The sequence below is a fragment of the Mobula hypostoma genome, chromosome 4 (assembly GCF_963921235.1).
Source record: "Mobula hypostoma chromosome 4, sMobHyp1.1, whole genome shotgun sequence".
NCBI classification, from domain to species: Eukaryota; Metazoa; Chordata; class Chondrichthyes; order Myliobatiformes; family Myliobatidae; genus Mobula; species Mobula hypostoma.
Genome location: NC_086100.1, coordinates 87,119,922 through 87,134,076, shown reverse-complemented (window position 1 = coordinate 87,134,076; position 14,155 = coordinate 87,119,922). Strand labels below are relative to the sequence as shown.

The 14,155-nt window shown below is 41.0% G+C and overlaps 1 protein-coding gene across 3 annotated transcripts in view; it reads right to left on the bottom strand.

The window, feature by feature from the left end:
• The window catches only part of sned1 (sushi, nidogen and EGF-like domains 1), a 154,330-nt gene extending 140,637 nt beyond the window's left edge, over positions 1 to 13,693 (bottom strand). For all 3 annotated transcript variants that reach the window (XM_063046137.1, XM_063046138.1, XM_063046139.1), the window contains exon 1: positions 13,431 to 13,693. In XM_063046137.1, the coding sequence (XP_062902207.1) occupies positions 13,431 to 13,640 (210 nt within the window). In that variant the 5' untranslated portion in view covers positions 13,641 to 13,693. The remainder of the gene's footprint in view (positions 1 to 13,430) is intronic.
• Between the last annotated feature and the right edge of the window lie 462 nt (positions 13,694 to 14,155).

Genomic DNA, 14,155 nt, shown 5'->3' with positions numbered 1-14,155 from the left:
GGCCAAGTTTAGTTTCTGGTAAGCTTTTATCTTTCTTTGTCTGTTAGTACATAGTGCAGTGAGGATGCATCCATGGTTAGTGGCATGTTCTATGTGTGAGATGTGGGAAGTCTGGGAGACCTCCAATCTCCTTGATAGCTACATCTGTGTGAGGTGCATTGAACTGCATGCTCCTTAAGAAACTGTGTTAAGGAATTACAGCTGCAGCTCAATGACCTTTGGCTCATACAGAAGAATGAAGAGATAATAGATAGGAGTTGCAGGGAAGTAGATGCCATGTAATTAATATTTCAATAATGGATACAGTGGAGAAAGAACTAAAAATTATAAAGAATTAGTTTGATACTAATAAATTATCACTGAATCTAAGTAAAACTAAATTCATAATATTTGGAAATGGTGTATCAAACTCGTATAGTAAACTTAGAATAAATGATGTTGAAATTGATAAGGTATTGGAAACAAAATTTTTTAGGAATGTTAATAGATAAAAAATTAAGATGGAAACCACATATAAATTATATCAAAGCAAAAATGTCAAAATCTATTGCAATACTGTATAAGGCGCAAAATTTCTTAAATCAGGAATCTTTGTATACATTATACTGTTCACTTATAGTCCTATATATGACTTACTGAGCAGAGGTATGGGGAAGTACATACAAAACAAACACAAACTCATTTTTTCTACTCCAAAAGAAAGTCATACAAATTGTAATAAGACAAGATATTATGAGCCAACCAATCCACTATTTATTCAACTAAACACCTTAAAATTCAGATTTCGTAGATTTTAAAATAATACAAATTATGTGCAAAGTAAAAAATGGACAGCTACCACAAAGTATCCAAAGGTTGTTTAAAATGAGAGAAAGTCAACATGATTTGAGAGGAACATGTATATTTCAAAAACAAAGGAAAAGAACAAATGTAAAAAATCATTGTATTTCAGTCAGAGGGGTGAATCTGTGGAACAGTTGTAGTGAGAATTTAAAAACATGTACCACACTTAACAAGTTTAAAAAATTATTTAAAAACAATTTAATGAACAAATATAAAATACATGATTTAAAATGAATGGGAGTAATGTAAATAAATGATACTTGGAATTGGATTGTGTTAAAGGATTATGAATTTTTTTGTTTTGATGTGATGATTGACACCAAATATGTTGTTGCAAAAATAAGAGGGGTAGGTGTAATAAGCTGTAGCTTCAGCCTACACCTGTTTGGTCTGTTTTAAAGATTATCTATGTTTTTTGTTGTAATTTTGTCCTATGAAATGATCAATGAAAATGATGCTTTTTGTTATGTTTGTACTGACTGAAATAAATTTCATTCATTCAATTTCACTCATTCAACAATATTGTAAATATATTGTTTGATAAGGCATTCTTTGTTATTTAACAAATTCATTATGGGTTATATGTAAAAGCAAGTGAATGGTTTGCATCATTATGCCACCACGTCAGCACCAATCAGAATCAGGTTTATTATCACTGGCATGTGTCGTGAAATTTATTAACTTAGCAGCAGCAATTCAATGCAATACACAATATAGAAGAAGAGAGAAAATAAATTAATAAATAATTTTTTAACCTCTGGGGCACCTCGAGGCGACTCGTATGGCGGCAGAACTCTCAATGGATACGATTAAATATTCTCATTTCAGCCTGATACAGCTAAAAAGCACAACTGCCAAAGTCAGCATGAGTGAGCCTCAAGTAAAAATGAAACTCACCTATATTTCTGGCTTCATGTTTTCCTTTCAGTTAATTTTATGTTTTGTGTTTACAAAACATAACAGTTGCGACAAGGAGTTCTAAACAAGCATGAGACAACTACCAACCTGCTGAAACACAGCAAGCTGTTAGAGTTAAAATAAAAAGCGCTGTGAAACAGTCAAATGAAAAAACCAGCACAGCACATTATCCTTCAGGAAGGGATAGAGGTGGTTGAGTAAAAAAAAGGCAGAAAATGGACTAATTCACAGGTTCATAAGCAGTGAGTACCAGGTGATAAGAATCCTAAATTTTTAAAAAAGCAGTAATGGCTGGCTACATCAGAAAGATAGACACATTCAATTGCACAAGAGATAACTGGATATTACATATGGATCAATTGAACAATATTTTGAAGCAAATGAAATAGCCAATAAAAAGCCAGTGTCAGTTTTGCTGTGTGCGTTTCGGCAAACTAGCAACAGAGGAGCTGAAGGCAATGTGGACAGGGCCAACAAACTTAACCTATTCTTTAACAGATCTGACATTGTGACCCCTGCCCATCCCCCACATGAGCCATCTGTTGTCGGCCCCCAATCAACACATATTCCACTCTCCCCTCCTACCCCTCCTCACAGTCCCCCACCCTGCTCTCATGACTATACCCCTCCCCCACACGAAACCACCACGGTGGGCTTCACAGCTGAACAGGTGAGAAGACAGCTGAAACGTCTCAACCCAAGCAAGGCTGCAGGACCGGATGGTGTCAGTACCAGGGTGCTCAAAGCCTGTGCCCCTCAGCTATGTGGAGTACTTTGCCATGTCTTCAACCTGAGCCTGAGGCTCCGGAGGGTTCCTGTACTGTGGAAGACGTCCTGCCTCGGCCCTGTGCCGAAGACGCCGTGCCCCAGCGGCCTCAATGAGTACAGACTGGTGGTATTGACCTCCCACATCATGAAGACCCTGGAGAGACTTGTTCTGGAGCTGCTCCGGCCTATAGTCAGGCCACACTTAGATCCCCTCCAGTTCGCCTACCAGCCCCGACTAGGAGTGGAGGATGCCATCATCTACCTGCTGAACCGTGTCTACGCCCACCTGGACAAACCAGCAAGCACTGTGAGGGTCATGTTTTTTGACTTCTCCAGTGCGTTCAACACCATCCGCCCTGCTCTGCTGGGGGAGAAGCTGACAGCGATGCAGGTGGATGCTTCCCTGGTATCATGGATTCTTGATTACCTGACTGGCAGACCACAGTACGTGTGCTTGCAACACTGTGTGTCCCACAGAGTGATCAGCAACTCTGGGGCTCCACAGGCGACTATCTTGTCTCCCTTTCTCTTTACCATTTACACCTCGGACTTCAACTACTGCACAGAGTCTTGTCATCTTCAGAAGTTTTCGGATGACCCTCTGCCATAGTTGAATGCATCAGCAAGGGAGATGAGGCTGAGGACAGGACTACAGTAGGAAACTTTGTCACATGGTGTGAGCAGAATTATCTGCAGCTTAATGTGAAAAAGACTAAGGAGCTGGTGTAGACCTGAGGAGAGCTAAGGTACCGGTGACCCCTGTTTCCATCCAGGGGGTCAGTGTGGACATGGTGGAGGATTACAAATACCTGGGGATACGAATTGACAATAAACTGGACTGGTCTAAGAATACTGAGGCTGTCTACAAGAAGGGCCAGAGCCATCTCTATTTCCTGAGGAGAATGAGGTCCTTTAACATCTGCCGGACGATGCTGAAGATGTTCTACGAGTCTGTGGTGGCCATTGCTATCATGTTTGCTGTTGTGTGCTGGGGCAGCAGGCTGAGGGTAGCAGACACCAACAGAATCAACAAACTCATTCGTAAGGCCAGTGATGTTGTAGGGATGGATCTGGACTCTCTGACGGTGGTGTCTGAAAAGAGGATGCTGTCTAAGTTGCATGCCATCTTGGACAATGTCTCCCATCCACTACATAATGCACTGGTTGGGCACAGGAGTACATTCAGCCAGAGACTCATTCCTCCGAGATGCAACACAGAGCGTCATAGGAAGTCATTCCTGCCTGTGGCCATCAAACTTTACAACTCCTCCCTTGGAGGGTCAGACACCCTGAGCCAATAGGCTGGTCCTGGACTTATTTCATAATTTACTGGCATAATTTACATATTACTATTTAACTATTTATGGTTCTATTACTATTTATTATTTATGGTACAACTGTAACGAAAACCATTTTCCCCCGGGATCAATAAAGTATGACTATGACTATGACTATTGGGTTTAAAATAATACAATTTGCTTAGAAGTTCGACTGCTCCAACCAAATCAGACAAAATGGACTTTGATATTGTAAAAGTAATGCAGGAACATTTGGAACCAAAACCACTGTTGATTGCAGCATGCTTTAGGTTTCATAGACAGAATTAAAAGAAGGGGCATTCATTTCAGCATCTGTGGCTGAATTGAAGAGATTGTCCGAGCATTGTCAGTTTGGTAAAGGGCTTAATGACATATTGAGAGATCACATAGTTTCTGGAATCTTAAGCATTCAAGAATGGCTCCTAACTGAAGCACAACTTACATCTAAAAGAGCAGTTGAAATAGCTGTATCAATAGAGACAGCAAACAGAGACGCACTTGAATTACCGTCAGGAATATAAGTGAGCATGAACAAAATTGCAGCATCTAAACAAAAACCAGCCTGGCTGAACAAATTGTGTTACTGTTGCAGCAGGAGCTCACATACAACAGACTAATGCAGATTTAAAGGCGGAACTTGCAGAAAATGCAACAGAGTAGGACATAAATAAAGAGCACGCCAGGCAGATAAAATTGAATGGACTTCAAAGGGAGGAGGAAAAAAGTCAAATTGCAATTTCAGAAACAGCACAATGTGCATGCTGTTGATGAAAAATCTGATAATGATGAGAGAGTGTCACCAGACTGGTAGCCTTGAGATTTAAATGTGAAAACTAACAATAGACAAGCAATGTGGCTTACACCAGAAGAGAACAGCAAATTAATTGAAATAGCATTGGACATTGGCTTGGCTGTTTCAGTCATTTAATAAAATGAGTTTGAATGGTACTTCAATGATACTGAATTGAACCCTGCAGATATCCAACGGAGAACTTATACTGGAGAAGAGATAACTCCTGTGAAAATGACATTTGTAACAGTGAAATACAGCAACCAACGTGCCACATTGGGCTTGTATATACTAAAATCATGAGGGGCAACATTGTGGGGACATGATTAGCTGAGAAAACTACAACTTGATTGGAGATCCATATACCATTTGTATGCCAAAATCCTCTGCAATAGAGTTATCTGAAAGCAAATTAAGACAGATACTGGATGATGCCACAGCAGTGTTCGGGGATGGCATTGGAAAACTCCAACGTATCAAAGGTAAAATAGTGTTAAATGAAAATGCCACACCCCAGTTTTACAAAGCCCGTCATGTTCCCTATACCATCCGTGATAAAGTAACCCGTGAGTTCAATTACATGGAGGCTGAAGGAATTCTTTACAAGTTTGAGTGGAGCCCATGGATAACACCAGTGGTCCCAGTAGACAAAAAAAATGGGTCTGTCAGGATTGTAGTGATTTGAAGGCAACCATCAATATAGTACTGAAAGTAGATCAATGCCCTCTGCCCAGGATAGAGGATTTCTTTGCAAACCTTTCTGAAGGAAAACGCTTCAGCAAAGTGGACTAAGAAGAGGCCTACCTACAAATGGAGATGGAAGAAGAGTGCAAAGTATTTCTCACCATAAACCTTCACAAAGGCCTTTATTGCTATAATAGGCTTATTTTTGGAGTAGCTTCAGCACCTGCACTCTAGCAGAAAACTATGGACCAGGTGCTGCAAGGCTGCCCAGGCGCTCAGTGTTCCCTGGATGACATCATTATTATCAGTGATGATAACAAGAAGCATTTCCAAAATCTCAAGACAGTGTTAAAAAGAGTGGAAGATTATGAGCTCCAAGCATGGCGTAACGAATGTAAATTCTTTAAAGCAAGCATCACTTACTGTGGTCACACCATTGATGCACAAGATTTACTGTGCTGAGAAAATTCAAGCAGTGATGGATGCCCCAAGGTCAAAGGATGTGTCACAGTTGAAGTCCTTTTCAGGATTTGTCGATTATGATTACAGGTTCCTATCGAATCTGGCTACTGCACACCCCTTAAACTCATTGACACAGATCAGGAAGAAATGGCAACGGACAGAGCAATGTCCATTGGATAAAGCTTTCAAAAAGATAAAGGAAATGGTAATATGAGACACTGCACTCACACATTATGATCCACGTCATCCAGTGAAATTTGCCAGTGATGCCTCGCCTTATGATATGGGTACAGTTATGTCACAAGTTATGAGTGATGGAAGTGAATGCCCCATAGACTTTGCATCACATTCCCTTACCACTGTAAAGAAAAATTACGCACAGATTGACAGAGAGGTCTTGAGTTCAAACTGTACTTGCATGAGGGAGTTTACTTTCATTACTGATCATGAACCATGGCGTCCATTTTCAATCCACAGAAGGTTGTTCCACCAACAGCAGCAGCACAAATGCAGAGATGGGCTCTGTTTCTTGAGGGACACAATTACAAAATTGAATTCGATAGGACAGCTAATCAAGAAAATGCTGATGGATTGTCCTGTTTACCCTTGGAAAAGGAAATACCTGAAAATTTACAGGAGGACACTCCTATGGATGTATTCTCCCAAACACAAATCAAAAGTCTCCATTTTACGGTAGAGATGATCCAAAAGGAAACCAGAAAATACCTCACACTGTTTCAGGTCTACATGGCAGCCCATAATGGCTGAAATGTGCAGCAGAAATTCTAGATCCCCCATTTTTACCAGCGCTGGTTGAACTTGACCTTGTCAAGGTTGCCTTATGTTGAGATTGAGGGTTGTTGTACCATCCAAGCTGAAAACTGAAGTGTTTGAGGAGCTACATGCCAGTCATCTAGGCAAGGTCAAAGTGAAAATATTGGCTCAAAGCTCTATCTGATGGGCAGCGGCTGATCAGCAGATTGAGCAGTTTGCCATGCACTGTTTAGGATGCCAATGCATCCCGAAGAAAGGTGTCCAGAGCTGTCAGAACCACTTCCTGTGGCTCCAGAGATAACTCCTGCAAATACCATGGAAGAGGCCCCAGAAAATGCGTTTGTTTCTCTATCACGTCTCATCTGTAAAGCAGAGTGACCCTTCCCACACCTTTTTCAGGCTAGATATTATCCCACAAGAATAAGAAATCTTCCAGAGTTATTAAATCAGTTATAAATATATACAGATGTCTAGAGAGCAATACATTACATAGTTGAGTTGAGATGCATTCTATATCGTGTTGGAGTTTATAGCTAAGCACGGAGGAGTGTTGTGTATTTAATATTTCAGCAATATTTGAGTAATATGTAAATATATTGTTTAAGTATTCTTTGTCTACATAATTCACAATGGGTTATATGTAAAAGTACATGAATAGCATACGTTAGTGTGCCACACATCATACTGCACACCCCTCACTTAATGTAAAAATGAAGCTAACGTTCACGCTTTCTGGGCTCCATATTTTCTTTTCAATTAGTTTTATGTTTTAGAGTTACAAAATATAACAGTAGTCACCCACGAGTTGCAGGAGGCAGTTAGCTGTTTGACTGTCAGGAGAAGGAAAGTGAATGGGCGACCAGTGCAGAGTATTCCTGTGGCAGTTCTGAATAGTAAGTATACCACTTTGGATACTGGTGGATTGGGTGTTATGTAATGGACCAGATTTGATTAGGGAACTCAAGGTAAAGGAACCCTTAGGAAACAGTGATCATAATATAATAGATTTCACCCCACAGTTTCAAAGGGAGAAGCTAGAATCAGATGTATCAGTATTACGGTGGAATAAAGGGAATTACAAAGGCACGAGAGAGGAGCTGGCCAAAGGTGACTGGAAGGGGACACTACCAGGAATAACGGCAGAATAGCATAGAATGGAGTTTCTGGGAGCAATTCAAAAGGCACAGGACAAATACATCCCAAAGATGAAGAAGTATTCTAACGGGCAGATGAGGTAACCGTGGCTGACAATGGAAGTTTAACATGGTATAAAAGCAAAAGAGAGGGCATATGATCTAGCAAACATAATTGGGGAGCTTTCAAAAACCAGCAGAAGGCAACTGAATAAGCAATAAGTAAAGAAAAGATGAAATATGAAGATAATCTCGCCAATAATATAAAAGAGGGTACCAAAAGTTTTTTCAGATATATTAAAAGAGGGGCAAGAATAGATATCAGACCACTTGAATATGATATTGGAGAGATAGTAAAGGGGACAGGGAAATGGTGGACAAACTAAATAAATACTTTGCATCAGTCTTCACTGTGGAAGACACCAGCAGTATTGCCAGTAATTCAAGAGCATCAGGGGGTACAAGTGACCAAATTCCTCAACTTCTACCAACTAAATGAAGTCGATGTCCCAAAGCTACTGACTTCTCTGCAGAGGGAAATGGGTCTTTCATATGTGTTCTGTCTCTCAATTTTATGCACATCCTTTAAAATCTCCCATCAGACTCCTTTTTCCCAATGAAAATCACCAACTCCATCAGCTTCCCCCAGAGAATTTAAAATTCCAACCCTGGCAACATCCTCAAAAATTTCTCTAATCTAGTACTATTCCCTTCATTATGATGACCAGAAAATGTACACAGCCATCCAGCAAAAGCCTAGATCATATTTTCTGTAGTCTAGTCCAGGATTTGTCAGCCAGGGTTCCATGAGAGATTGTGATTAAAAAAACACATTGTTATTTTAAACTTCATGTGATGCACAATCCTGGTGCTCACAGTGGTGGGCAGTGACCGAGCTGTCCTGTTGACAATCTCGTTAGATGCCTCTCAGCCCATTGTGGCAGTGCACAGTAGGACCGTGTTTATTTGGTTGAGTCCTTTTTCAGTTTTTTTTTTAAATGCAAGATTGGGAAGGTCGTTGATAATCTGTGAGCACTGTATTGCACGGAGGGGAGAGTGGTAGGATGATAATTGGTGAGTGCTGTATTGCATGGAGGGGAGGACAGCTGGCTGATTTTCTGAACATCAAATGGACTCACCCAACTTGGGCTGTGACATTAGCCTCTCCCTCCTGAATTACCTCCCCCAACTTCCTCTAACATGCTGATGACTGACTTATGGGAGTGAACAACACTACTGGTGTAGTAGAAAATTGGAGGGAAATTTTCATTCTAAAGAAGGTAATTTTAAGTGCTGCAACTCAGTTGCTGGTCTGCCACTATGGAGTTGTTGTATACATGTACAACCATTATGTAAATTAAATCTGCTGAGTCTACCTTTAGAAAAATCAAATCCCATTTTGGCTTAAGCCAGTTATTTAACAGAAATTTATGTTAGCCTTATAAGTTTCTAAAATTTATGAGAGGGAAAGAGAATAATTTAAGAAAGGTAAGCTAAGCTTAACTACTTGTTTTTCTCAAGAAAGTTCGGCTAAAAATTCATTCTCTACTTAAAAGAGCATTGACAACTATTTTTGCATTATTATATCTACAATTTACTGATCATGTTACCCTGAGACCTGAAAATTAGTTCTGGAGTTCCTCCAGAGCAAAAAGGTTGAGAAAAGCTGGTCTAGTCACTCTTATAATCTTAGCCTTAACTAATGAAGGCAAGCATCCCTTATGGCAACTTAGCCATCTCGGTCCTTCAACCTTCGAGAGTCATGGGCATGCACTCTGAGATCCCTCTGGTCCTCTACATTATTCCCTTTCCTGGGTCCATTTATATTGCTTTTCCAAATGCACTTCTCTGGACAGAATGCCATTGCCAGAATGCAACACTTATGTTCACCCAACTAGTCTTTCGATATCTCCCTGAACCTAATGCTTTCTTCTTCAACCATGCTGAAAATTTTAGGGCCATTGGAATATGTCTTAACCATGATCCCTACAGTTAAGCTACAATTATTTATGTACATCATGGACAGCAAGTGGCACTACCTTTTTCCACATACTTGTCTTTCTTTTCCACACTAGGCAATTTTCCTTCCATCAATATATCATCTTCCCTTGATTGATGTTGATGATTTTACTTTTCTGATCAATCTTCCATGTGGGATGATGTTGAAATCTTATCTAAAATCTCTGCAGACTACACCAAATGTAATCACGACTCTCCTTTTAGTCTCTCAGAAATTCAAAGGAATCAGGCATGAACTGCTTTTAATAAATCCACACTGAAGGTATTTGAGTAAGCTTGATCAATTTGGATTTATGCTGCCCCTTAGAATTTCTTCCAATAGTTTGCCCACTACTTGTGTCAGACAGACTGGTTACTTCGTCTAAATTTTTCTCCTCGATTAATCAAGATAATTACATTAGCAGTCTTCCAATGATTAGATGTTACCTGCAACGAATGGGCATCAGAAAATCAGAATCAAGATCTCTGCCATTTACCCTTTTGTTCTTTCAAAAGGCAGATTTTGTTCAGGGATGATGCTTATCTACAGCTTAAAGTGCTACAGCCTGAATATGTCCTTTGTCCCCATGTTTATGGAACATCTTGAATGTCTAATGAGCATATTACACCTTTTTTTATAAAGAGAGGTCCAAACAATTTATTTAGAATTGCATATGTAGATTCATAGGGTTATAAAATTATACAAAACAGAAACAGGCCCTTTGGCCAAGCTCACCCATGATAGGCAATATTACCAATATTTTATACAAGCTAGTCACATTTGCCTGCATTTCACCTATTCAAATGTATTTGAATCATTGTAATTGTACCTAACGTTGCAGCTTCCTCCAACATATTGTTCCCTTTACACACTGCACTCTATTGGAAAGGTCCCCCCCCAGGTCCCTTTTAAATCACTCCCATCTCACCATAAATCTATGTCCTCCAGTTTTAAACTCCCTTATCCTGGGGGAAAGACAGTGATTATCCATTATATTTATGGCTCAGGTTACACCTCCGTCAGATCACCCCTCTGCCTCTTATGTTCCATGGAAAATTTCCCACCTAACCAGCCTCATTATAACACAAACATACCAACCCAATAATGTCCTTGTGAAACTTTTCTGCACCCTGTCCAGTTTATTGACATCCTTTCTTCCTTCCATTTCTTCTGCCTTCATTCATGGGGTCACACCATCTTTAAAAGGACATATTCTTTCTTTTGCCATCGTTTTCTGCCAGCCATGTACTTCTTCTATTTGAATTTTTCTATTTTTTCTATTTTTCACTTTGAATTCCTGCTTTCCTTTCTTTTATTTTGCTGCTATACTGCCTACACCCCTCTGGGCTCTGTAATATTGGCTTCTTGATTTTTTTCTGTTTGCCTATTAGATCATGCATGCCCACAAGTGGATGGGAGATGGGTGATGGTGAAATCAATATTTGTCAGTTCTCATTTTCTTTTAGTTGTCCTTGTATTGGGAATGAAAATGGATAATGAAGAGCAGCTCAAGAGATTTGACGTCCCCTTCAGCCCTCATCATTTTTTTATCACTGCTCCATAGAAAGTATCCTATCTGGGTGTATTACAGCTTGGTATGGCAACTGCAAGAAACTGCAGAGAGTTGTGGACATCACTCAGCACATCATGGAAATCAGCCTCTCCTCCACAGATTCTGTCTTTAATGAGGCAGTGAGAAGTATATCAGCCAACGTAATAAAAGACCTCACTGACCTGAACATTCTCTCTTCTGCACCCCCTCCCCCCCGCATCGGGCAGAAGATAGAAAAGCCTCCTAGCACTTACACCAGGCTTTAGGGCAGTTTCTACCCCGCCGTTAGAAGACTATTGAATGGTTCCCTTGTACGACAAGACAGACTCTTGACTTCACAATCTACCTCATTGTAACCTTGTCTACCTGCACTTTACTTTCTCTGTAGCTGTTACACTTTATTCTTCACGCTGTTATTGTTTTACCTTTTATGACCTCAATGAACAGTGTATTGAATTGATCTATATGAACAGTATGCAAGACTAGATTTTACTGTACCTCAGTATATATAGCAATACTAACCCAAATGCATTTCCAAGCTAGTGTACAATTATGATCTGACATAGTGCCAAAGGTCAGCTAAAGAGAACCCAGATTATAATAGTAGGGTTAATGATATAACGTGCGTAGAAGAAAGGCTAGGTAAATCTCCCAGTGTTAAACAGAAGTCAGGTGGCGGGTGCAATATAGAAATCACACAATATACCACTTTATATCTTCAAGGAGTGATGCCTCAAAAAGGTGGCATCTATCATTAAGGACCCCGTCACCCAGGTCATGCCTTGCTCTGATTTTTACCTTCACAGAGGAGGTACAGGAGCCTGAAAGAACACCCTCAATGATTCAGAAACAGCTTCTTCTCCTCTGCCATTTGATCTCTGAATGGGCATTGAACCCATGAACACTACCTCAGTACTTTTTTTATTTCCTATTTTGAACTATTTATTATATATTTATACTCACTGTAATTCATGTTTTTTTCTATTATTATGTGTTGAATTGTACAGCTGCCACAAAGACAACAGATTTGATGGCATGATATTAGAGCTGATTCTCATTACAATGTGCAGGTAAACTATCTAATAAATGAGCATCAATCACAGTTTATAATAATCCATGTACAATAATGGCCATTTGGAATGTCTAATTCATAGCAATAAACAGATGACAGATATAATGGTAGGCGATGCAGTTTATAGTAATGAGAAGGGCACCTGATGGATAATACCTGGGGAGAAAGAGTGCTCAGTGGATTATAGAAAATGGCTCAACACCTGGTACAAAATTAACATACCCTACTCTCCCTGTGTGTCTAATATTGAACAGGCATCAAGTTAATGAAAATATACAGGGAGTCTAGCGCACAAGGAGAGGCGAACAGATTGCCACAGTACAATCATGGGCACATTTTCTAATGGACAGTGCTTGGATTGCCCAGTGCATTTAGCATTGAAGTGGATGGTGGTGGCTGGAGTTCAATGATCAGCAGCGGGCTGCACAGTGACATGGGTGTTAAAGGATCTGGTATAAAACTCCGGGCTGTGCAATTTAAAGTTTATAAACGGGCTGGTCATAATTGACAGAGTGATCGCTGTACATTAGTAACCACAGAGAGTGCTCCACACATAACAATGGGCGCAGTGTAATAATTAGTTCACCAAATGCTCCATGTGCAATAAGCAAACAGAATATACGCTGTATAATAATTGGCAACGGTTGCGAGCGCAGGAGACGAAAGCGTGCAATAGTGGGCAGAGCAGTGCCCTTTCAGAACAATGGGACCGTGGCGCGACCGGCGTCAAGTTAGCAGTGCAATACATTTGACAGTGCCCGGCACTTTCTCCCCCTCCTTCTGGAATGAAGTGCATTAAATACTGCGAAGAGGCTGCAGAATAACGGGCCGGTTACAGCGTCCATTGGTCGGATGGAGCTATGTCGACTCCATGTGTCGGAGCAGTGGAGCGAATATCGGGCTAGTTTACCGTAAGCAGTACAAGGGGGCTCGTCGAACAAGGGACACCGTGCCGGGATGAATGGAGGTGGAGGTGAGGGGAGACGAAATGAGGGGAGGAATTTAACAGGCTGAAGTACATTTACCTGGGCAGTGGGCGGGGGGAGAGGCAGTTTCTGCCCCAGGACTGTTCATACGAGAGAAACTGGTGAGATATAACGAGGTAATGCGACTCACGTAAAGCCCGGAGTGCCTCTCTCCAAAGAAGGGAAAGCTGTGTGAGATCTCCAGCAGCCCGGATCCTCCATCGTCCACCTTAGCATTGACCGAGTCCCCGTTCTCCACCCCGAATGGGTAAAAGTCACTGAGTGGCACCAAGCAGGAGATTCCTTCCAGCGACCCCAGCACAATCCCGACGGCCAGCAGCGCTCCAACCCGCAGCTCCATCTGTCACAACCCCAAGTCACCTGGACAGTGTGTGAGAGCGTGTGTTGTACCGGTCCCCGGTATCCTCAGTGTAGCGGAGACACCCTCCACCCCTCATCCAATCAAATCACCTGAAACCGACACTCGGCATGATGGGCATCCTAGTGCCCAATCAGAATAGAGAGGCCGGCACACAGAGGACCAATCATCTCCAAGGTAGTCTGAACTTCACTAACTTTTCACCCTGAAGTGGACTTTCTTAAAGCTGAACTCACCAAACGGGACAATCCGAGGTTGGGAGTCCCTTGGATTCATCCTGCAGGTACTTGTACCCAAGCATACATCAAAACAGCTCTGCACTCAGCTTAATAAAATCAAATGCCCTTTTCTTCAAGTTCTGATGGGGATCCCGGCGTTGAAAGGTTGACCGTTTTTTTCTTTCCACAGATGCGCCTGACGTTGAGTGTTCACAGCATTTTCCAAGTAGATATTTTTTCAACGAGAATAATATTTCCCCAAAGAATTCGGACGCCTTT